The 25510-nt window shown below is 45.5% G+C and overlaps 1 protein-coding gene across 3 annotated transcripts in view; it reads left to right on the top strand.

Moving 5' to 3' along the window:
- arid4b (AT-rich interaction domain 4B) overlaps positions 1-23021 on the top strand; it is a 75170-nt gene extending 52149 nt beyond the window's left edge. The window contains exons 12-24 of one of the 3 annotated variants that reach the window (XM_063191880.1): positions 881-953; positions 3027-3121; positions 3895-3992; positions 5482-5725; positions 6641-6891; positions 11396-11635; positions 12730-12814; positions 12908-13055; positions 13706-15418; positions 16211-16327; positions 17868-18077; positions 19352-19498; positions 20050-23021. In XM_063191880.1, the coding sequence (XP_063047950.1) occupies positions 881-953; positions 3027-3121; positions 3895-3992; positions 5482-5725; positions 6641-6891; positions 11396-11635; positions 12730-12814; positions 12908-13055; positions 13706-15418; positions 16211-16327; positions 17868-18077; positions 19352-19498; positions 20050-20192 (3564 nt within the window). In that variant the 3' untranslated portion in view covers positions 20193-23021. Of the gene's footprint in view, positions 1-880; positions 954-3026; positions 3122-3894; positions 3993-5481; positions 5726-6640; positions 6892-11395; positions 11636-12729; positions 12815-12907; positions 13056-13705; positions 15419-16207; positions 16328-17867; positions 18078-19351; positions 19499-20049 lie in introns of all 3 variants that reach the window. The other 2 variants (XM_063191879.1, XM_063191881.1) reach the window with 2 other exon arrangements.
- Positions 23022-25510: the final 2489 nt, after the last annotated feature.

Below are 25510 nucleotides of genomic sequence, written 5' to 3'. Positions count from 1 at the left end.
TTGCACCGGATTGTCTACAGAAGCACACAGACTACGTATTTTCCCTTATTCTTTACGCTAGTTTGCGCTACTCTTCCTGTACCTTGTTGCAGTGCAAGCTAATTGGCAACATTAGTGTTGTCTGCCGTATTAGCTTCAATTGCTGAACAGTTCTTGATTGCACTTTGATAACCAAAGCAACGTGTAGTATGCTGCCCTCATTATTTAACGGTGTAGAGTTACAACCTACCTGCAATCGTGCAAGAGCTTACCAAAAAAGCAGAGAAAGGCAATAAATGGAAGTTAGAGGTTTTTTTTTTAAAACTGTGCCGGGTTGAGTGTAAAAATGTGTTTCTGGTCCGGAAGGTATTGTGCCAATTCCATGGAAGAGTTGTGCGCTAAAGTTCAACACAGTCATTATAATATTGATTACAGTTCTCACCTCGGGCTGCGGCAACGCTTTTTGTGCTACAATCACAACCTGTTCAGTGGCGGGTAAAAAAAAGACTACGATTCCCTATTGCCTCTCCTTCTCCTTCCTTTGCTTGAGGCTATGGGGGCTATGTTTGGATCCATCTCTCACTGTCATTTTTTTTGTAGATGTTTCCCCCCGCTGATGCTTTCCATTTGCCCCCTCCCAAAGTTTTGTTCTTTTTTTGCTTGTTGCTGTCTGTCTTTTTTTCTTGTAAAGATAAATGACCGTAGAGTTCTGCGCGTATGTTTGGTCTAATGGCAAGTATCAAAACGTATAAGGTGTATGCACATCCCAAAAAAGCAAATTGCTGCAGGTACAGAACATAAAATAACGCAAATGTGAAAAAAAGAGAAGATGGCAAGTATCATCATTGTTCTTTTTTTTTTCCCCCCCCCCCCCCCTCTCTCCCTCTTCCTCTCTCTACAGGAGGAAGTGGAGCCTTTCCCAGAGGAGCGAGAGAGTTTTCTTCAACAGTTGTACAAGTTCATGGAGGATCGAGGTGAGCCTTTGTCTTAAAGCTTACTATTACTATGTCAGAACGCTATAAAGGACTTTTTAGGAAAAGCACAAAAGCACAACAATTACCTCTTAATGTATGTCCTCTACAAGTCTTCTGTTGTCCAGTCTTGCACTTTAAATGTCTGTATGAGCACTGTCTATGTCCATACTTTCTTAAGTCCATGTATAAGTACTGTCTATGTCTATACTGTCTATGTCCTTACCTAGATTAGTCTATGTCTGTATGGGAAAGCAAGAAATGTAATTTCAAATTCTTTGTATGACCAGTGCATGTAAAGAAATTGACAATAAAACCTACTTGACTTGACTTGACTTAAAGCCATACTAGACAGCCATTTCAAGTTAAGTAGTAATATTCACCAGTCAGCCAACGCTTAAATGAGACCACTTCCATGGTCTCTGTGTTGAAAGCCATGCTTGCAAAATCTGGACTGACTAATTTTGAATAGTAATTGAGCAGTCATGCTCACTTGTATCTACTCATGACTTTCTGGGATGAAAAACTTTCAAACATGAAAGGGGGGGAAACATCTTAATAATCGTGTAGTTTTCTGCATGCACCTCAAGGCACCTCAAGAACTGCCTGGCTTGGCTTGAAATAACTACTATCCCTACTCTGGCCCTCCTGCCACAAATGAAAGGGAAAAATCTCACCCAGCATGCATGCAGTCCATTCATACATCTGCTTTTCACCACTGACTGTATTCAGTGTTGACAACCGGGAATAATGTGCAACATTCACACTCTGTTTCACTTTGGTGAGAGTGTGTGTGTGTGTGTGTGTGCGCGCGCGTGCATGCGTGTGAGAGAGAAATGCATTCCATTTGTTCACCATCAGCATTTCTGAAAGCTTGTGAAGGACAGGGGGGCTGCCCTGCGTTCTTTTGAGGCCAGTGACGGCTGAATGAGTTCTACATTTTTAATGACAACGCAGCAAAGCTTACAACATTTTTAGGGCTACTCAGCAATTTTTTAGACCACCATTGAATAACGCCATTTGGACTTGTATGTGTATAATGTACTTAAATTCTAACACAACTAATAAAGTCTAATTCAGTCATCTCAAGGCTGCTCAACAACCTTCTATTACAAACAAGCAGCTTGTTTCGCTTCGAGGTCAGCTTTTAGCTATGCCATGTAAATACACAGCCCATGATATGAATTTATTGTTAAAAACCATGTCACAATGTAGTAAAGACGCTATGAATACCTGTCAGTAGAACGTGTAGTAATAGTAATAGCAGTAGTAGTAGCAGTAGCAGTAGTTGTAGCAGCAGTAGTAGTAGTGACAGCAGTACTACTACTACAGTAGCAGTAGGGCAGTAAAGTCTTTTCAACTAATAGTAATGCGTTTCACTTGCGGAACGGTGCACATTACGAGGCTACGGGTTATTCTTACGGAAGTTTATCATGTAATATATACAGGTTATATTATTATGTAATAGAATGTGTTCTTTAGAAGTAATATTACTGTATGTAGTTGCACCGCACATGCAGTAATTCCATGGTAGAGTGTAATTGCACGTCACGTATGGTTACTCTATTTTACCTTTTTTTTTATTAAACCTAGGTGTGGTGTCACGAAAGTGTAACTTAACTTTGATGCTGCTTGGTTTCCACCACATGTATTTGTTCATAACCTAATGTGAACAGGGACTGTTTATAACTTCATGGGCCCTTGGGTCTGACAAAAGAGAAAGGCCCCTCTCCATGGAATAGCTAGGTCCCAAAAGATTTAGGCGTTTTGCCAAGATTTTAGAGCCTTTGTTGCTGGAGGTTCGGGGGTGTTTCCTCCCCTGAGAAAAAGTGAAAATGCTGTAGTAAAAAGTGCACTTTTACCACTATCAGAAAATCTATATAGATCAATAATTGAGTGTTTTTTGTAGCGCGGAGGCTTGAGCTTCAGGGCCCCCTTGGCTCTTGGGCCCCTGGGCCTGGGCCCGATAGGCCTGCTAGGCCCATGCAGTGATCCATCCTTGAATGTCAGCTCTTTTAAAAGTGCCGCCAGAGTTTCCTGTCAGTAAGCAGCTGGTCGTGTGTCTGTTTCCTCCAGGGACACCCATTAACAAGAGACCCGTACTCGGCTACAGGAACCTCAACCTCTTCAAGCTCTACAGGCTCGTGCACAAACTCGGAGGTTTCGATGATGTGAGTAGCCCACAGTCTCAGTACAAAAAGCGAAGTGTGTAGACATCCCAAAATAATTACCACAGGCTCTGTGTGCAGGTGTGTGTGTGGTGAAGAAATATACACACACACACCAAAACAGTTCTCCCACTGTGATTTGACCCCACTACCACAGACCCTCCTACAATATGTCAATCTTCTGGCATCCTTTTGTCATGAGGAGTTGTTTTGCTTTTTTTGCACCCCTCAGCTCAGCTGGCAGGAGTGTTGGAGAGATGACCCATTGGTCACTAAACAGAAAATAAATATATATTTTTTAAAGTAGTTAAAGCAAAATGGTTAGTTTTGTTCACTGGTCTGTTCTAAATAAGGGTGTAAATCAGAGCCTTCATGGCAATTTGATTTGATTCAATTTGTTAGGCCAATGATTTGATTAATTTCAATACTTAGAATTGATTCGCTTCAAATCAGTGGTTTATTTTTTTACCTTACAAGCTAGGCTTGTGTGAAATGTTAAATAAATTAACAAAATCTGAAATATCACCATGCATTTTAGTCGAGGAACATTGTTATTGCACTAAGTATTATTATTACTGCATGAGCAAAATAAATTGGCTCTCAAAATATAACGACAAAATCCATTAATATCAATGAATCGATTCTCTTCTGGACGAAACGATTAATTGAATCGCCAACTGTAGGATCGATGCATCGATATACAAATCGATTATTATTCGCGCTCCTTGTTCCAACATGTGTTCCAACGTCTGTGTTGTCTCCTGTGGCGTCTACAGATTGACAGCGGCTCTGTGTGGAAGCAGGTGTATCAGGACCTGGGCATTCCCGTCCTCAACTCCGCCGCAGGATACAACGTCAAGTGCGCCTACAGGAAGTACGTACATTTGTTATTTCCCAACACATTGCATGTCGCTGATTATGTTCTCTTTTGTTGCTTGTCATTTCGGAGGAAAGCAAATGCTGAATGTAATGTAATGTAATGTAATGTACGTACATCCCCACCATGACCCCCCTACATCACTGCACAAATTGCACCTTGCACACACTACCAACCTTTCTTCTTTTTATTTTTTTTTCACTTGTTGTTAACCTTTGAAAAGTGAGCTGTTTTGTGCTCCCATTGATTCTGGGCTGTGCTAAGCCTCTCGTTTTTGCACACAAACACACTCTTATATTAACACATTTCTTTTATTTGGATCCAAGAGACAAGCAAGGAGTACAAGATCCAAACATTGTGGAAGAGGTCAAATGATAGGCTGACAGACTACATACCTATACCAGTACCTGTCTTGCTGTAGCACACACACACACACACACACACACACACACACACACACACACACACACACACACACACACACACACACACACACACACACACACACACACACACACACACACACACATACACACACACACATGGAGCGCTGAGGCAAGTGAGTAATGCTGTAGTGCCGTGCTCATTAGCCTGGTGTCGTGATGTCTTGGTGAGTGGCAGCAGTGTTAGTGTAGTGCACTGCTCCTGTCCTCAACTCATCGCTATCTGGCTCTCAGTGTATGCTCGAGGAGCCTGTCACTGCCCAAATGATGATCTGACGACCACTTCTGCTGCCCAGGCCTCTAGGAAACACTCACTGTGTGTCGTGTGTCGTGTGTGTGTGTGTGTGTCTGTGTGTGTGTGTCTGTGTGTTGTCTGTGTCTGTGTCTGTGTCTGTGTCTGTGTGTACGTATAAACGCGCCAAGATAACTGAGCCAGCTCCCTCTTGTTAGCCAAATGCTATACTATGCTCGTTGGCACTAACACAACATTACCTAGTTCATTTTTAAGCTGACTTTTGTGAATGTATTGATTGATTTGTGTAAGGTTAGTGTTGAGTGTGTTTGACTAGAGTGTTGTAATTTGGGACGACATTGCAACACCACTGGCAGGTTGATAACGCAGTCATCGGACCTCTGTGTTTTCTAGAATGTGCCAGAGTGTGTGTTTACATGTAGCACATGTGTGTGTGTGTAAGAGAGATATAGTATTTTGTGTAAAGCATTACATGAATAGTAAACACTTGCATATTCCTAAATGAGATTGGCCTGTACAGGACCGAGAGGAGGCGTGACTTGAGCTGTAGTATATAAGGTAGTATTTCTCAACGGGGGTTCTACTCTTATTCATTTAATAAGTGTGTGTGTGTGTGTGTGTGTGTGTGTGTGTTGGGGGGGGTTGGCAGGCTTATGATGAGGTTAAGGGGGCTTCCCCCCCCAAAAAAAGATTGAGAATCACTGGTACAAACTGTAAGTGTGTCACTGGTTCACCACCCTGCCTGGGTTAACCTCCTCTCTCCTCCCCTCCCCTCCCATCCCCTCCCCAGGTACCTGTATGGCTTTGAGGAGTACTGCACCTCCACGGGCATCACCTTCCGCATGGACCTCCCTCTGAAGGGGGACAAGCCGCCCGCCGCCAAGGCAGAGGGCAAGCCGGCCGCCGCCGCCGAGCAGGGAGGACCAGGGAGCGGCAGTAGCCGGGTTACCCCAGCGAAGCACACGGGCCCTGGGGAGGAGCACAGGCCTGGCAAGGACAGGGAGTCCAGTAGCACCACAAAGCTAGCCATAAAGGTGAGGTGTGTGCGTGTGCGTGTGCGTGTGCTTGTGTGTGTCTGTCTGAGAGAGAGGGAGTGTGAGTGTGATTTCCCCCTCTCTGACTGCACCGCACTGCACACCACGTCCCACTATCCTGCATTAGAAAGCCTTGATGCTTGTCTCTTCTATTCCTTATGAGTGACTGACAGAGAGGCAGGGTGGTGGGCGCCTATTTAAGACTCAATGGCTAACACCACAGCAGCAGCCTTTTCCTGTAGTCATTGAGATCACTGACAGCTGAGTTCACAGCCAACAGATGCTGTTTTATACTGTATGGGTACTCACTCCAAACTCACGCTCTGCTATCAAGGTACTCTTATTGAGTAAAAATAGCCACAATTAATCATTTATGTTAACTTCTGCGTTCAGCTCTCAATTCTCTGTTTTTTTCCAAATCCACAAAAATACAGATAGTACAAAAAACACATCAGGACAGACCAGGACAATCAAACAGAAACAACACAAAAGAAGAGCAAAATATAAGAATTAAAATCTATACAGACATTTTATCCAGTGCGCTCTCAGTCTGGATGTATACCTTGACCTACTCACACTAGATAAGCTTGTATTTACCAAAATGGTAAAATGATCAAGTCTTAATATGTCTACAACGTAGTAGCAATGTTGCTGTGATGTAGCTGAGCTTTTTCAGCAAATAGTTAGTTAGATCGCCATCTGCATGAAAAGTCTTATTATGCAGTTGTATAGTTACATACGTATTGTACAGTTACTAACAGAAGCACAGTGTTGCAGTAATAAAGTCAGTCTGCTGATTTGGCACTTGCAGTGCTTGTGATGAATCCAACCACAGCAGCATGCAGCACAAATTTACAAACAGAAATACCACGCGCTCAGTGTACCACTTTGCTGTGTGCCCTCAACCCTACACAGGAGGAGAGAGCAGACGTGGGCGGCCCACACCAAAACGCAGACAGGGCAGCTGAGAGCATCCACAAGACGCTCACGAAAGAGGAGCCCCACCGGGATGAGGAAGATGATGATGAAGATGATGATGACGACGAAGAGGAGAGGAAAGGCAAAAACGGAATGGGCCACAGGCGGAAGACGGAACTGGGAGGAGAGCGCGGAGAGCATGGCGTGAAAACGGAGCTCTACGAGTCGGATAACAAGGATCTGTCCGGGTAGGTGGACCTAATACACATTCCTGTGGCTTCCCCCTTGAGAGGAACCATACACTGTAAAGCAGTGCAGACAGTTAAACGTAAAAAAGTAAGTTGCCCTGCTGCCTTAAGATTGTAAGTGAACTCAACTTGAGAGCCTCGAGTTGAGTCAAGCATCGAGTTGAGTTAACTTGCAAACTTCAGGCAGCAGGGCAACTTACTCTTTCACGTTTTACTGGCTTGCAATATTTTCTAGTGTACACACTGTGGGTGCAGTCCATTATCCTAACTCCCGTCCTCGACCTGAGCTTGTGGCCTCTTGTTTGCTCATGCCTCGCCTCCATGGAGAACATTTTCCCCGCTGTCAGCCTAGCCACAGCAACTTTTTTCGGGGGACTTTTTCTCATTTGCTATCGGGATGTTGAATGGGGGGAATTACCTTTTGAATTTCGCTTTTTTTCCGAGACATTGAATTAAACTTCTGTCGTCAGTGACGTCTTGCGACGTCATCACAAGGCCACAAGCACGCGGCAGGACAGTAGTCAGGATAAGGGAAAGAACCCTGTGTCTTGTGTGTGCAGTGCATGGCTCTGTGGGCCCTCTGAGAGAGAAAGTGAGAGAGAAAACAGAATAAGAGAGAGACAGAAAAGGAGGAAGGGAGGAAGAGAGAGAGGAGTGCTGTGTCACTGGCGTTTGATGCACTGTACGCCATCAGTATGGCTGGAGGCTTGTTTGGGGGAGGCCTCTCTACTGTAATACCACCACCACCACCCCTCTCAAGTGCTCCAGCCAGCCGTCTGCATGGCTGCCCCAGTCGGCCCAAACACAAAACTCGGGTAGCCTACGCATGACTACTACTACTACTGCATGCTTTGCAGTACGCAAAGAGCTCCCCGCGTCCAAGCTCTCTCTCTCTTTCTCTCTCTCTCTCTCTCTCTCTCTCTCGCTCTCTCTCTCTCGTTCTTGCTCTCACTCTCTCTTGTGTTCTTGCTCACGCTCTCTCTCTCTCACTCTCACTCTTTCTCATGATCTACCCTCTCACTCTTATTTGCTGGAATGCTCTCTTAAGCTCTCTCTGATATTCTCTCCTTATGTTCTCCCTCTGCTCTCCCCCTCTCTCTTTTTAGCTCCCCCCTTTTTCTGTAATGCCCTCTCTCTCTCTCTCTCTCTCTCTCTCTCTCTCTCTCTCTCTCTCTCTCTCTCTCTCTCTCTCTCTCTCTCTCTCTCTCTCTCTCTCTCTCTCTCTCTCTCTCTCTCTCTCTCTCGCGCCTATGCTTTCCATCCCCACTTCTGTATTCTCTCTCCTTTTTCTGCCATTTCTTCTCTCCTCTCCTGTCTTTGAAATAGATATACCAGCCAGTATACATTGATTATCCCATATTTCCTAAAATGCTTAGATTTGAAACCACTTAAATGGGAATTCCGGCCTAATCTCAACATGCAGTTGCACTCTACCTTTCACTTGTCAGTAGTTTTGGCTCGGTCCTCTCCAATGTCCTGGGAAAAAATGGGAGCATGAGTTTGTTTATCAGGGGTGGGGAACCTATGTCTCGAGGGCCGCCTTATCTGGCCACCGCTATAATTTTAATGTTATGTAGCTTTACATGAAACATGACATGTTTTGCAAAGGAATCAATAGAAATTACATTTGCAATACAATCAAGTTATATTTCAGGGGACCTAGAGAAGGTGGGGTCTGTTGTAAAGGTGGCTGCCTTTTATGTAGGCCTGAAGAGCAGGGTGAAATCCTGGTTTGTGTTCATAGTAGTATGGCCCTTGGAAGCAATTGGAAGTGGCCCTTTGAATGAAAAAGGTTCCCCATCCCTGGCTTACATATACCATAGTTTGAATCGCTTTAAACATACTCCAGATATAATATGAAGAGTTAGTGCTGTGTTGTCCGTGTCTAATGATGCTTCTTCTCTTTTGGAATGATTGGATTGGGAATGTGTTCAGACATTTCAAACAATATGTAAACTAACAAACCCATGCTCCCATTAGCTGAACAAATAAATTGTGTCCTCTGTCATTGACAAGTCAAGGGTAGAGTGAGCAATACAACTGCATGTTGAAATTGGCTGGAATTCTGCCTAAAAATACCACTACATCTGTCTTCCCCGCCTACCACAGCAGAGGCATCTTCCAAACGCTCCCTGCTTTCTGCTTTTCTGTTATCGCTATCGGCTAGTAGTAAAGTAGTTGTCTTGAACGCTTTATTTTCTGGTCAACTGTCTCTTTGTCAGTAAGTCTCTTAAGGCTGACCCTCTGTTTGCCCCCTTGGCTATAGGTGGTAAGGTGCTGTGTTGTTGTGCTTAAAGGTCTTAAACTGTCAACATCACTGTCATAGTTTCTTTTTTCTTTGGTTCTTCAGTTTGAAATCGATTTGTTGGGTTGTTTTTTATGGTTGCAAATTTCATTTGTAACAACAGCTTTTCTTGGTTTTGTTATTTTGTTGTCAGGCCTAGTTATGAGTAATAGGAGTTTGTTTGTGATGGCCCAGGATGAAAGTGTATTTCTGATATCGATGTGCATTTGATATTGCTTCCTTCACATAGCATAGGGATTTTGTTTTGTCTATTCTTTCCAGACTATTGCGTGGTGGCTCAATCTTTTCTTTTAACTCACATTATCATGGAAATAGGGATTGACTTTGCCTCTAAAGTTTTTGTTGTGCATATGCATAAATAGCCTTTTGGGCGATAGAGCTTTGAGTGTCTTAAATCCTGCCTTAAGTCAGTAAGCATAGATCCTGGGTCCTGCCTACACTAGCTTAAAGTGATACTGTCCCATTTTTGGAAATAAGCTCATATTACACCTCCCCTTGAGTAAAATAATTGAGTTTTACCTTTATCCTGTACTTTCAACCGCTCTCTGAGAATGGCAGTGCAAATTTGACCTCCATGCTAGCAGTTAACATTGAGTCCTATGAGACCAGCTGTCGGCAAACTGGTCTCATAGGACTCAATGTTAACTGCTAGCTTGGAGGTAAAACTTGCACTGCCATAACCAGAAAAAGGTTGAAAGTTCAGGAGAACGGTAAAACCCTATTATCTTACTCAAGAGGAGGTGTAGTATGAGCTTATTTCCAAAAATGGGACAGTATCACTTTAAGCTCTCATACATGTCGGGTTGGTCCCTGTTGCTTTGTTTCTCCAGGCAGATGCTCTGCAAGTTGGAGGTAGTGTAGGGAGAATATCAGCTGCCTTTACATATGCAAGTGTTTGAGCTGCGTTCATATTCAAAAGACATTGGGGACATTCCCTGTGTGTGTGTGTGTGTGTGTGTGTGTGTGTGTGTGTGTGTGCGTGTGCGTGTGCGTGTGCGTGTGCGTGTGCGTGTGCGTGTGCGTGTGTGTGTGCGTGTAGGTGGGTGTGTTGGCGTGCCGTGCGTGCGTGCATGTGTGCATGTGTGTTCATGTGTATGTGTGTGTTTTGGTGTGAAGCTCAGATCGTGGCGTGTGTAGGGCCTATCTAGCCTCTCTGACTGTGCTGCTGTCTAACACCACTGTGTAGTGGCCTGAGCCTGCTGTTGCTGTGCTTTGCTGTGCCATCCTACTCTCTGCCAACCTGTGCCAACCAAACGCCACCCCCCCCCCCCCCACCCCCACCTCTGCGCCCATACTCTCTGCCTACTACAATCAGACATCAGTAGTAGGTCAGACAGACCAACACCTGATCCCCCTTACATTCCAACTGTGACTGGTAGTATATGAATTATTTAACCATACGTAATCAATCATAATCCACATTGGTGTTGATGGAATTGGATATTACTTCGAATTGAACATTTGTCAAGTAAATGAATAGATAATACTTTTTTTCTGTGACAGCCCTTTTAAATATGTAATGTTATTGTGAAAACTTGTCGGGTGCCCTGCAGGTCTGTCAGTCTATATAGTTTGTGTTTGGGTGGGACTGGGCGGATGTAGTTGTACTGTAAGTGTATGTCAGAGAAAGAGAGAGAGAGAGGGAGAGAGAGAGAGCAAGGATGGGCGGGGGGTGATCTAGCATCCAGTTTTACAAACAGGGGTGGACACAAAGGGTGTGTGTGGGTATGAAACACAAAGTCACGGCCCCTTCATGGGACCCAAGACCACCCCCTCCCAAAAAAAACCCCAACCAATTTGCATTCAATACAGAGATTTTTTTTGTTGACTCTGATTAGTTAGTTCAGTTGTGGGTTCCATGGAGGGGCATGACTTGGGCTCTCTGTAATAAGAGCAGGGTGGAGGAAGTGGTGACAGGAGGTAGTGCTAGGGAGCCAGCCAGCCAGCCAGTCAGCCAGCCAGGGAAGGGAAGGGCCCACTGGGCTGGGAGGGAAGTAAGGGGAGGGTAAGGGTGGATGTAAGGGTGGGTGGTTGTGGTCCTTTGTGGTGATGATGGTGATGGTGGTGGTGGTGGTTCTGTGTTGTTTCCTCTTGTTGTTGTTGTGGTTGTGGTTGTTGTGTTGGGGTAGGAGGGCCTGCAGTAGGGTATTACATACTACTAGGGCTAGGAGGATAGATGCTGAATTGTCTTTCTTGCAGGGCTGACAGCAGCTGTCAGGAGGAGGAGGAGGAGGAGGAGGAGGAGGAGATGATGGGGGAGGAGGAGGAGAAGGAGAAGGAGGAAGGGGAAGAGTTAAAGTGTTACGCCCCTGGGATGAAGGTGCAGGTGAGGTATGGTCGAGGCCGCGAGCAGAAGACGTACCAAGCCACAGTCAAAGAGTCAGACCTGGAGGGGAAAGAGGTGCTCTACCTGGTGCACTACTGTGGCTGGAACATCAGGTAAGCAGGGACCTCGCAGGGACTCGTGCCTAGCATTGCCCTCTGTTGCATTTTGTGATAACACCCCCCCCCCCCACCCCCACCCCCCACATGAGCAAAGAAATCATGGCAGGAATGGCTGTCCTAGTAGGGTTCTTAATTTGCCCCCCTCACCCCCCCCATGAATGAAACTTTGGGGGAAGACGTCATCATTTTTCTGCTCTTGCTTCAAATCCGACCCCCCAGATTCAGTCCAATGTTATTGTTTCCCCCCTTAGTAGATTGCACTGTGGCCATCTAGTGGTTGAAAGCGAAAATGAAAAAAAAGGACTTAAAATAAAAACTGGCATTCGAGCACCAGCACCTTGATGTTTCCCACTGAGGACATCCAGGGAGAGACACTAGTACTACGTCTCGTATTATGCCCCTGGGATGCCCCTCCAGCCACGTGTGTGTGTGCGTGTGCGTGTGCGTGTGCGTGTGCGTGTGCGTGTGCGTGTGCGTGTGCGTGCGCGTGCGCGTGTGCGTGCGCGTGTGCGCGCGTGTGCGTGTGCGTGTAATGCTGCCGCCTGTGTCAGTGCTGCTGTGCTATTGTGGAGTAGGGCATCATGATGTCATATCCCCTTGAGGTTTTACTCAACAGTAAAGTGTGAACGCCTTTAGATAGAGAGCAACTCCAGCTTTCTAGCCAGGTCCTTAAAAGTAGCTAGATGGACTGTGTAGAAAAGGGGCAATGGCCTTGCTTGTCTGATTCATATTTTGTTGGTTAAACGTGTAGGATGATGTAGATGTTCTTGTGATTTTGTGGGCTTTGCTAATCAATAGGTGCCTGTTGACAATCCTTTTGTTTTCTTTGTTTTCTTTTTTTTTATTTATCTGTGTTGGTTTTGTTATGTTGGAAAAGACTGTCTAATTTTCTTTCCCTGCAGTTTAAGGCCTTCTTGCTTGTGTTTGTATGTTGTTTCGAGTATGTGTGACTGAACTGCCATGCTTGGTGACTTACCGTATGTATGATTGTGCTGCTCCATCACTTTGTGGTGTTCATGTACAAACAACAGCCATTTTGCTTCTTTAGCTGATCATTGGGTTTATTTTTTTGTCCATTTCTCGACCAGGTATGACGAATGGGTCAAAGCGGATAAGATTGTGCGGCCAGTCAACAAGAATGTACCTAAAGTGAAGCATCGCAAAAAAATAAAGGTGGGTAGTGTGCCTCTTTTTTATGTATATTTTCTTAATAAAACACAAAGCTTCATGCACAACAATCTGACTTTCTCACCCCTGATATTTCAGAACAAAACGGAAAAGGAAAGAGACAGAATAGAGCGACTGAGCGACAAAGAGGATATGACGCCCTCTAAAAATAACCGTGTCAACCGATCGTCAAAACCAAACGCCAGCAGAGATGTTTTCCCAAAGATGGGAGACTGCGACGACAAAGGTAACCAGCAAAAAAAAAAAGCACAAAAAAAACCCTAGCTCATTTCTCCATGGCCTGCTAGGCAGGTGTAGCTGATGCATGGCTTTGCTGTCATCATCAGTAAGTAAACAGTAAGGCAAAAAGTCTGCAAGAATCCCAAATTTTAGAGGGCACGTTGCAAAGTCAGATGCCTTTATGACCAGGTACCAGGGACCATTTTTAACCCTAATCTCCATATTCCATATCCATTGCAGAAAAAAAACCAAGAATCAGTCTTCTCTTGAGAGCATTTACTGTGGAGGGTAAAGCATGTCAGTCCTGTGATGCTGTCTCATATGAGGCACCTGGACTGGTGTAGTAAGAAGAAACCACCTGTAGCTCAACTGCAAATTAAAAAATATATCAGGCTAACATGGTTGTTGGTTTAGTTGGTTGAGATCAAATCAATCATCAAATCAATTATTTTCTTATTTCAAATGGATCACTGGACCTAGATTGCAGTAAAATAGACTCTTGGTCTCTCTTTGTTTTCGCAGCCCTGTGCTTGTTGGTGTCTTGTCTTTTATGTCCTGCAAAGAGCTTAGAGTTCACAGGAGAGACCATATTATAAAAGGGTCATTGAAGAAACTCCATAATATAATAGGTTCTGACCCTGTGTTGTGCTCATGCAGGTTCGGAGACCTCCTCGGACGATAGCGAGAGGGACGAGGACGAGGCTGCCAATGACCGCCTGGAGGGTCCGTCGGGCCGCGGAAGTCACCGGAAGGGCCACCCTTCCTCCTCCCCACACCACGCACTGGAGCGCTGGGAGGGCGGCTCCCTGCCAGCAGGCGTCTTCAAAGGCTCTTCGACAGCCTCGGCAGCGATGGCGGCTGGATCGCCGGCCAGCGCCAAAGAGGCGGCCTGCTGCCAAGAATCCCCCGAGCTGGGCCCGGCCGCTAAACGCCGGGGGCCCTTCGAACCCGAGACCGCCGAGAGTGGACAACGCAACAAGAGGAAGTCTGAAGGTACCCCGGCGGAGCGCACCCCAAAGAACCAGGTGGCGAAGAGAGAGTCGAAGCCCCGGAGCAGCAGGACTGGAGGGGGAGACTGGCTGCCCAGCGGCACATCGCCCAAGAAGCCCGGAGGAGAGGACCGGGAGCGGGCATCGCTACAGGGGAGGGCCGACGCCTCCAGCAGCAGCTCTGAGGACGAGAGCAGTAGGAGCCGCCCCACCGCCGGCGCCGAAACCCCTGCCAAGGACGGCTCAACCTCTTCGTCGTCAAGGGGGCACCCCAAAACCAAAGCCTCCCCCACCAAGAAGTACAACGGCCTGAAGGAGAAGTCCAAAGGCGGCGGCGGCGGCGGCGGCGGGCGCTCGTCGGCATCCTCCTCTTCCGCCTCCTCGGCCTTCTGGGAGATTCCAGAGAAGCGGGCCAAGTTGGCGACGTCTTCGTCGTCGTCGCCGTCGGGGGCGGCGGCGGGTGGCGAGGAGCGTCCCATGGGCTGCCGGACCAAAGGCCAGAAGGACGTGTGGTCCAGCATCCAGCCCCAGTGGCCCAAGAAGACCCTGAAGGAGCTCTTCTCCGACTCGGACACGGAGGCCCAGAACTCGCCCCCTCCCCCGACCGCGGAGGCCGGCCCGGACGAGTGTGGCGACGACGCGGACCGCGACACCGAGGCCGAGCCTGACGCGGAGAACGAAGCCATGGAGGAGGAGGAGGACATGGAACACGCCGAGGCTGAGGAGGAGGTGGAGATGGAGGAGGACAAGATGGAGGAGGAAGAGGAGGAGGAGGAGAAGATGCGGGAGGAGTACCCCTGCAGCAGCGGCAGCAACTCTGTCCTCAACACGCCGCCCACCACCCCCGAGTCCCCTGCCCTCAGCAGCAGCGGCGGCAGCGGCAGCAGTGGGGGTCCCCTGGAGAACCCCAGTCGGACACCAGCCACCACCTGCAGCAGCAGCAGCCCCGTGCTTACCCCCTCTGCACCCACCATGGCCCCGTCCACCACCACCACCACCACCACCACTGCCACCGCGGCCTCCAACTCGGGGTCCCCTGTGGCAGTGGGGTCCCCATCGGCCGTGGGGCCGCTGCTGGTGGATGAGAGCCGGCTAGGCCGCAGCGAGTCGGACAGCAGCACGGTGGAGGTGGAGAGTCTCGGGGGCGAGCTGCAGGAGATGGAGCGAACTCCCCTGCAGGAGGAGGAGGAGGAGGAGGAGGAGGAAGAGGAGGAGGAGGAGAGGGGGGCTGGTTCTCCCTCTCCACCCTCCAAGGCAGCAGCGGCGGCGGTGGCGGTGGCGACAGTGTTCGACCCTCTCAGCCTCTCCTGCAACAGTAACAGCAACTGCAGCCTGGAGCTCAGCAACAGCAGTCAGCAGGAGAGCGAGCAGAAATCCAAAGGTGAGGAAAGACAGGAAGACTGCAAGGATAGAACCAGGAGTAGAGTCTTAACGCCCTTTAACCCATTTAAACCAGGCGTGAGTTTCTCGACAACGCCGTTGCTAACTAAGTTAACAACTTACTTGGTTGCAATGTAAATTCCCATTGGCAACCAAGTCAGTTGCTAACTGGAGAAACGGGGTCCTGATGCTGTGTATACTTGGGTTTTCCATTCACAAACATTGGCGATATGAGGTGGGTCAAGCAGCCAACCACATGAGCGTATTTTTTGAGTGACAGCAGTTTCCAACAATCAGGGCTTGAACAGTGCGCAGCCAGGGATTGTTTACAAACGGTAAACCCATGTATACGCTGCTTTTACCTAGGTGCCTGCAGCGACATAGGCTCTTGAGATTTAAGTGTTTTATAAAAAATGTGGGTATATTGAATGAATTCAAATGCAAGATGAGGGTGCTAGTTTTTACGTGTAAATGCAACTCATTTCATGTTTATATGTGCTTTGGAGGCTGAGATATTCAGGTTTCTATTGGCTGAGGGCACTTTTTCCCAAAAAAAAGGCCTTAGACATTCAGCAGGCGTGTTTTTGCAGGTGCCTTAGGTTTCAATGGGTTCATTTAGCTTAATCGAAACACATGACAAAAAATGACCGTCAATAAATGATTTCGAAAAATGTGGAACTAAGTCATAATTTTTTTGTCAGCGGTCTCTTATGTGTGTCCCAAAAGCCGAAGTGTGGTGTAATTTGGCATGCCTCTCATGTGCCTTCATCTGTTTCATTGCTATTGGCAGCAGCGTCGGCCGGTCAGAAGCGACACAAAGACTCCCAAGGCGGCAGCGGCGTAATATCAAAGAAACACAAGAGGAGCCATAAGAGCATGGGCCTGCATCCCAAGAAGAACAGGAAAACAGGTACGCAAGAAAAAAACTGTGTATGAAGTAGGCCATGCTCTCGCTTTCTATCTTTTCCCCTCTCTCTTTTTCTATATTTTCCCCTCTCTGTCTTGCGCTCTCTCTTTCTCTCTCTCTCTCTTTCTTATAAGCTTGACCATTTTCTCTCTTTTCTTCTCTCTCTCTCTCTCTCTCTCTCTCTCTCTCTCTCTCTCTCTCTCTCTTTCTCTGTAGGAGTCTGGGAACCTTTCGGCCTTTTGTGTGTGTGTGTCTCTCTCTCGTTCTCTATTTTTATCTATATCTCTTCCTTTCTCTCACTCTCTCACTCTGGGAAGCCTCTTGGCTGACTGCAAGTTCCTTTTTGGTGAGCGGGTTGGGGTTGAGGTTGAGGGGCAGTGGGCGTGAGAGAGAGAGAGAGAGAGAGAGAGAGAGAGAGAGAGAGAGAGAGAGAGAGAGAGAGAGAGAGAGAGAGAGAGAGAGAGAGAGAGAGAGAGAGAGAGAGAGAGAGAGAGAGAGAGAGAGAGAGAGAGAGAGAGAGAGAGACTGTCTGCTACATGGCCATGTGCAGCCAGCACCAGCTGCTAGCTTTTTCCCCCTCTCTCTGTCAGAGACATAATGATGAGATTTGCATGGAGATGAGTGGGCATAATGAGCCGCTGATTAGTAACAAAACACTTTTTGGGGCAGATTAGCCACCGGTAGTCACTCAGGGGGCCAGACTGCTCCGGGCTCCCCCTGCCTTTCAACATAAAAGTGGTATCTTGTTTATTTTGTGGCTTACTACGTGTGGTCTTCTGGGCCCCCAAGGGACAGTGCTCCCATGTGGTTTGTAAATGTGCTATATCATGTGTATCATGGTGCAACACATGGGCTGTAATTCAGGGTAATGATACTGATGTAGGGCACTCTTGTGCGGAGCTGTCCTGGACATTTTTTTCACAGCCTTTGAGACTGCACCAAAAATCCAAAAAGAACATTATTTATAAAACCTTAACTGCTTGATTTCCTTTGGCATTAGAAAAGTGTCTCTACTACACCATTGATGTCCCATACAATAATTTGTTGCAGTAAGTAATGGAACCAATGGGACACTGTAATAGTCATTGAAAAGTTAACTACCACAGTACTACACTACTATGACATAACATAGGGCCTTTAGCAATGCATTATACTCTTAGACTTTCTGCTCCGCCTTGGTCATTGCCATGCTGGTAACAGCAATTTTGTAATGGCATGTCGTAATAGGCTAATGGTACTTTTATTGTCTCATAAATGGTTTTTCATGCTGTAGAGATGGTTCCACGTGTGTCTGCTAGCTAAGATGAAAATTGGCATTTAAGATATTGTGGCTGCATGGTGCTTAAACACAGTGGTTCATCATTGATCTCATGATCAATCTCGTGATCTTCCTCAAGTTACATTGGATGAAAGTAACCTGGTTCTCACGCAGATGGAGCGAAAATGCACGAAGGGTCTGCGTGAGAAGAACCAGGCCAGGATGAAAGCGTCCGGTAAATATAATGTAATGATGGGTCACCATATGCATTTCTAACCTCCGCAGCTCACAGCAGTGATAGCGAGGACCAGTCGGTCAGCGAGGGCGCCTCCAAGTCACCCACCACCAAGCCCAGCCCATCGGACCTGAAGTGCCCGGGCAGGACCCCTCCCTCGGGCCACCACAAGTACCACAAGCACGGGGACGCAGAACACACGCACCATCGGGACCACCAGGGGCGCTCCGCACGCGTCTACAAGTGGAGCTTCCAGATGTGTGAGTAGAACAACTGAACCTCTCAACCAACTTTACACCCTTACCTCTCCCTACACCCCCACCCTTCGCTGTAGTGCTCTTTAGCAAAGCACCTAACCCCATACTGCTCCAGGTACTGTAACCAATAACCTGTCAATAATAACTAAGTCGCTTTGGATAAAAGCGCCAGCAAAGTGTTATGTAATGTGATGTTAAAGTCCTTAAGGTTTTCTGATTAAATCTTAGGTGCTTGAAAGAACCCCAAGGTTTTCCTCAGATAACCTTTAGGTGTCCCTCCACAGTAGCAAACTGAAGACCCCCTTAAGGTTCATCTGGTGATTTGACAACGCTTCAAATCACCATTACTAAAACAATGAATAGCTTTTATATTTAATATAAATGTATTATATCCAGTGGCAGCATAATCCCCTGTTATAATGTGGTCAAATACAGAGATAGGGCACAATATTGTTTGAAAGCTGAATTCCGCTTTAAGGAAACCCTTCGATTGTCACTGTTGGAAAAACTCCGAAGCGTTCTTCTTCCAAGAGCTTCTAGGTTCTTCAGTGAACTGTAAGGGTTTCTCTGGGAACTTTTGAGTTCCCCCACATTTGGTACCCTGCATTGAGGCTCAAACCAGGCAACATTATTCTTGCCCTTCAATACAATCAGTAACCTATAAAGAAAAATGTGGGAGGGAGACTGAAAAAACACTTGGCCTAGAGGTTGCGGAGTGCGTCTTGGAATCGTATAAACTGGCTCTGGTAGAGGTAGCAGTGAAGGTTTGATTTTGGTAACCGTTATGATACAAATTTGGAGGTTGGAGGGAAAAAAGGCCTTCAGTGGTCTACTGCACATTCATGCGTGGCTGACGTGCCCTTGAACAAGGCGTCTAACACAGTGTCGCACCAGGCGGATTATATCCTTGTAAGTCAGCCAAATGCAGTGCAGTGCAATGCAATGAAGTGTAACTGACACCTTCAGATTGTTTTTCTAATATAAGTCTACATGGTCAGCCAAAGGTGTAGAACACCTGCATCAATCATCGAACCACTGTGTCATTGTTAGGCAATACAAACAGTTCATCATTTCTTTTATTGGACATTATTGAATCGTTTGCAAAGCCATGACGTTTTATAGAGGTGATTTTGAAGGGCTTTTTGTCAAGTTTCTTCTTAATGCCTGAGAAACGTAGAGCAAGGTCAAGAAGGCCAAGAGCAAGGCCAAGATCAGCAAATGAGGTGTCACAATAACATGAGGGTATTATTTTCTTTTTTTTTCCTCTGAACATGCAGCCGACCTGGAGAAGATGTCCAGCTTGGAGAAGATAGCATTCCTGCAGGAGAAGCTTCAGGACATCCGCAATCACTATCTCTCACTCAAGTCAGAAGTGGCATCCATTGACCGAAGACGAAAACGCATGAAAAAGAAGGAGCGGGAAAGTAAGTGTAGTGTACAATGCCTCTTTGCGTTAGGAATTCTGACGTTCCAAAAAGAGAATTTCAACATTCAATGCTCTATTCTTAAATACTGTACTGTATAACACCGTATATTAAACAAGGAAAAAAAACAAACATTTCATTATTATCATGAAACTGGTCTCACTGGTAGGACACACACATCTGAAAATGTCATTGGTTGGGGATTGGCTGGCCTTCTAATTGTAAAAGACTCTTTAGTTTACCTACAGTTATTTAAAACTTTGTGATAACAGTACACCATCTGATCACCATCAATTCAGGTCAAGATTGTGCCACTGTATCATAAAGGCCTGACTGAACATCAGTTTTGATTTTCTTGTAGGCCTGTTGGCGTACAGTGATGGGCAAAATGGATCTATTAGTTTGCAATCCAGCACCACATGTTCCCAATGACTTTCGTTTCGCCTGTCAAATTCAGCCAATCACTGTTGGTGGACTAATAGTTGAATTTTACAGGTAAAACAAGGTAACAGACTAGTTGTTAACATCCACCTGTGATCTTCTCCCCTCAGCAGGTGCAGTGGCAGCTTCCTCGTCCTCGTCCTCCTCTCCGTCCTCCAGCTCCCTGACGGCAGCCGTCATGCTCACCCTGGCCGAGCCCACCGTCTCCAGCTCCTCACAGAACTCTGGCGGCATGTCCGTGGAGTGCAGGTGACAGGAAGTGAGCCTCCTGCGGACACAAGCAAGCCGGGCGCTCTGAGCACTTAACCAACCAGCACCAGGGAGGGGCCTGCCCCTGACTTTGCCCTCCTCCTTCTCCTCCTCCTCCTCCTCCTCGCTCACCCTGACAGGACAGGACCGGACAGGACCGGACAGGACAAACACAGGACAGACCCAACACAAACCCAACACAAACGCTGGGGGCACAACAACAGCAAACTGACCGGAATCAAGAAGAAAGATTAAAAGAAAACCTGAACAAGCACTATTTTCTATTGACAACTGTTTCCTCGGCAAGCTAATTGCACTTAAGTGCACTTTTACTCAACGACAGACATTTGGGGGGTGAACACCAGGAGAAAAAAAAGTACAAAGCTGTTTTTTGTTTTGTTGTTGTTGTTGTTCTGAAATGTTCTTTTTAAGCAATAAGTATGTCCATTGAGTGTTCTGTATTTTGTTTAAATTTCCTTAAAGGAATAGGCCTGCCAGCACTGTCTACACAAATGCCCATGAAATCATTCAAGACTTCGGAACTTAAGCAGTGCGACCATATTCCTATAAGTAGAACATAGAACAGTGCTATGTTTTCCTTTTTAGCCTTCCATCTGCTATGATGATGTAATGTAATATGCCCAACCAACCTCCACAGAAAACAAAAATCAATACAGATAATAATCAGATCCCAATTTCTATGAGCGGAGCAAAATCCCATTTAAGTAGCAGTGACTCTAAAATAAAGCTCGAGTCACATCATCCAATTCTTTGGAGAGGCGAAACATAGAGTGCCAGGGCTTTAGAGGTGTGTTGTGTTGTGTAGCAAAAGGGGGCAGGGGGGAGTTAATTCACTGACAGCCAATAAAGTGGATGAATATTGAGCAATGCTATAGTGCCTTGTAGGTTCCTCTCCGTGGGCACTTTGAGGAAACGATGCAAAGACAGTTTCGAATGCTTTTGGACGTCCGATCCGTGGCGGCTCTAGCGTATCGGCCTTCATAAAGCCTGTGTTAAGAGTTAAATGGTGCTGCTGTGTGTGCATCATTTCCTGTCCCTGCCGCTCTTCTCCTTACAGCATGGACTGTAATGTTCATTCCCGTCACAAACGAAAACTCAGAATTCTGAGTTGTGTCAAATTGGAACTCTTGCCTTATGAATGTCAGTTGATGTAATATATACGTATATATATATAGCGTGTCATTTAAAGCTTAAATGAGCCTTATGAAGATCTTATACAGAGGCCCATGACCTTCATGTGCCACCCCTGTATTGGTCCCTGTTCACTCTTCAGACTAAGACATGTGCTTGTCTTGTTTACAAAAGACTGAAGTACCTGGGCATGATTTGATTTGTTAGCCTGAAGGTGATCATGGTTAAACGGACTAATGTGGAGGGGGGTAAAAAAAAATCAACACTTTGGCAGCCAAATTTGATGTTTCTTACTACTGAATTTTTACACAGCCCTGAGCAGAGGGGGCCTAACAGTAAAGTGGCAGTATTTGGATGTGCAATGACGCCGGAAGCGACCGATGTATTAGTATTGTCTCGATTTAGAAGATCACGGTTAAAAGGACTGTGGTCTGTTCCACATGTAGCCTTTTCTTTTCATGTCTTCCCTTTTGATTTCCTCCCTTTCATTTCTGTTGTCGTTTTGTTTTAGGAAAGTCATCGTACCCTCTGACACTCCATGTTTTTGTATTATCGCCCACCCACCAACAAAGCACTTCTTCATGACAGCATCAGACGTTGTGTGAAAAGGGGGTTGTGACTGTGGCCTAATATTCACAACAGTGGACTGAGTGGCAAAAAAGTATGACTGGATATTCTGATTGTAAGTTCTGATTGTTGTTGACATGTTGTGATCCAACATGTGTGATGTCTTTTGTAATCCCTCCTGCAGTCTTCTTTACTCTTTACCCTTTTTTTTCTTCTGTGCCCGAGAATGGAGGGAATCAGTTAAGGAGTAAAGCTCTGTTGATGTTGAGAACAGAGAACCGCCCACTGCTCTTTACAAGACGAACACCTCTCCTTTACAACTTTGTAAAAACCAAGATAAGAGGATTACAATGGTGGTGCTGTGTTAAAATTGTGGTTCACACTTCTTTCCAAAAAAAAGAGAGAGAAAACAACTATGGTTTTGGTTAGTAAATTCTAACCACAAAAACGGTTACAATATTTTTCGCGTGGAATTGTCATGAGCAAGGTTACCGTATGTGAATGAAAACTGAGGAAATCTCTAAACTCTCCTTTGTATAGACTCCCTGATGTATCATAGCCTAAAGGTCTGTTCCGTCTGCCACTTGTATGTAACTGTATGCCTTTGTTATACATTTGTATATTGAGAAGTGTGTTTTAAGTCAAGCTATTTAATATCTTGTACCATGTACTTTTTTCTGTACAGGCAGTTTTATCGTTTCAACTGTAGTTGCTGTGTACACTTTGAAGGTTAAAGCATGTGTTTCTTTATCTTTTCTCCTCCTTTCTTTCTTTCTTTCTTTCTTTCTTTCTTTCTTTCTTTCTTTCTTTCTTTCTTTCTTCCTCTTCCCCTCTTTGTCTTTATTTCTTGTATTGATTTTATTTCCCTGACGTGAGTCCCGTTTGAGTTCATACTTTGTTTGTTTTTCATATTTCCACAGCACATGCTTTCTCAGTTTCTGGTTTTTGTTTATTTTCTTGTTAGGTTAGTTGTGCTTGTTCTAGATGCCTTTTGTGTTTTACCGTGGTTTGAAAAAAAGTATTTTCAAATATGTACATGGGTTGTAAAGTTTATGGTTCTTTTGAAAAAAATATTGACAGGATAAGCGTGTGAGAAAGAGAGAGAGAGAGAAAGCGAGAGAGAGAAGAAAAGAGAGAAAATGGTAAAGCTTATAAGAAAGTTCTATAGTATTTATTAGACGCTGCAGATGATGGACGTTGCTGTAATTTATTGTACAAATGTAAGCAAAAAAAGGAAGCTGTTTGAAATAAATGCCATAGTTTGTGAACTTACATGACTTCTTTCGATTTGATGACCTAAGACGGGTGTGTGTGTGTGTGTGTGTGTGTGTGTGTGTGTGTGTGTGTGTGTGTGTGTGTGTGTGTGTGTGTGTGTGTGTGTGTGTGTGTGTGTGTGTGTGTGTGTGTGTGTGTGTGTGTGTGTGTGTGTGTGTGTGTAATATAAAATTTGTCACTTTTTATGTGCACACAGTGACTTTGGAAAGCAAAGAATAGCCTGATCTGATAACATATAGTACATATTTTGAGGTAAGTACATTATAGTGAGCGAGAAATAAATGACTACACTGAAAGATAAGCATGGTGTGCTGCCCAGCAGTGAAGGGCATTGTGGTAAATATATGAGCGATGTTTGGTTTAATATGCATTACCTGACTTGAAATTGGGGCAGAGCCCTCTGGACTGCAACTCTGCAATACTTTTGCAATAGGCTACTGCTGGATAGAGCTGAGCTCCCTCTGCTGTTGACATCTACTATGATTTCCATTTCCATGATGATTTAACACTTCTGCTGTAGGCTATGTATATTTATTTATCTTATTGCAGAGGCGATTCTAGGGTCAGGTGGGGCCCCAAGTGATAATGCAAAAGAGTGAATATTTGAACCAAAATTACCACTATTGTAATACAGTATGGGCTGTTATTCACTATCCAGGGGCTTGGGGTCCCCAAGCGGCTCCCTACCTTGCCTGGTGGCAAGATGCACCTCTGGACTAATGCAACATGTTAGTTTCCCACTGTGAGGAAGGGCAAATGTTCACTTACCACTCTATATCTATGCCTATATCCCATGGCAAGCGCTATGGGGTATGTCATGGATGTGAAACTCAGGTCCGGGGGCCAAATCTGGCCCTCAAGGTTATTTTTTTGGGCTCGCTAGATTATTTCAAATGTGAATGAATTGCCCACATACACTATTAATAGTAACGACTTTAAATTTGGTGTGTCATAGGAATGTATGTGGGCAGAGGCCAACATAAAATCTTCTGCTCAGGTATAAATATGTATAATACTATACAAAATAGGCTATATTATATTGAGTCGGCCTGCCATTTTAATATTGGTCCTCTGTTAACTTGAGTTTGACAGTTATGTCATGGACTGGCTTTGAATTGGGCCTGAAGATTAGATAGGCTACTACAATGTGACATCTCAAAATAAAAGGTTCACTGTAATGTTCTTGTTGTGTCTATTGACATATAAGTGTCCAAATAAACAAACATCAAACGGAGCGATCACTGATCTGAATCTAACTGATTTATTCCGTGGTATAATACACCGGGCCGCCAGGGGCGCACTCCTTATGTAAGGCACATACATTGCATTGACGTGGTGGGGGCACTACGTGAACATGCATATGTTACATCCCCCTTCTTTTAAAGCAAGAACTTGGTTATATCAACACAACAGGTCAATCCTTACATTCAGCAAACAATTAGCAAATACAGAATTAATGTACAGTGTACCATTTCAATTCACAACTGTAGTTATATACTCTTGTTTGTAACTAAACAGCTGACTTTAGTTTTCTTTTAACTACACATAGCAGGCTACTACATATGCCTACCCAATTTCCCATTAGGCCTACTGTAGTTGGAAGATCATCAGATCCAGCATGAGCCACTAAAACTGCACACAGATCCCCAACAGTGTTTGGTTTGGAAAGTGGTGGGAACAAATTGTCCGCTTTTAATAGTTTTCTCGTGTTTGTTATAAAGTGGTGGGGACACTTGAAGATGATCTCAGAAGTGGTATGGGTGTGTTGCCATGCATGCACCCCGATGACCTAAACCCATCTGAAGCAGCAGCAGAAATTGATGGTTTTGCAGGCAGTACAGTGGCCACCTAAATACATCTCGTCAAGAATGGGTCCTCTGCAGTGTTGCCAAGTCCGCTTATTATAAACGACCTTGGGCTTCTTTTTTTGAGCAGTCGCTTTAAATTTTGCAAAGTCGCGGGTTGCGGTTTTTTTTGGGCTTGTTATTTTCTGGGTTGGGCTTGCTGTTTTCTCCTCTTCTGCTGGTGATTTGGATGTGTTTCTCAATGGCAACTAGTTTTTTCTCACTCATCCATACAAGTGACCCTACAACAGCATTGTTAACTGCCACTTTCTGTGGTCACTTGAGGGGATTTTAGCTGCCACGCAGACCCCTGCAAAGAGCAAGGTCTTCCCTGACTAGGCACGCGACTGACGACCCACCCCTTCGGTTGCTTATTTTGGGCTTGTTTTCACTAGGCCCGTCAGTCGCTTCTTTTGGGCTTGTTTTCAGGACGTCAGTCGCTTATTTGTCGTAGAAAATCTGGCAACACTGGTCCTCTGCTGTC

This window comes from Engraulis encrasicolus, chromosome 24, assembly GCF_034702125.1.
Source record: "Engraulis encrasicolus isolate BLACKSEA-1 chromosome 24, IST_EnEncr_1.0, whole genome shotgun sequence".
Classification (NCBI taxonomy): domain Eukaryota; kingdom Metazoa; phylum Chordata; class Actinopteri; order Clupeiformes; family Engraulidae; genus Engraulis; species Engraulis encrasicolus.
The sequence above is the reverse complement of the archived record's forward strand: the minus strand, read 5'-3'. Positions and strand labels throughout refer to the sequence as shown.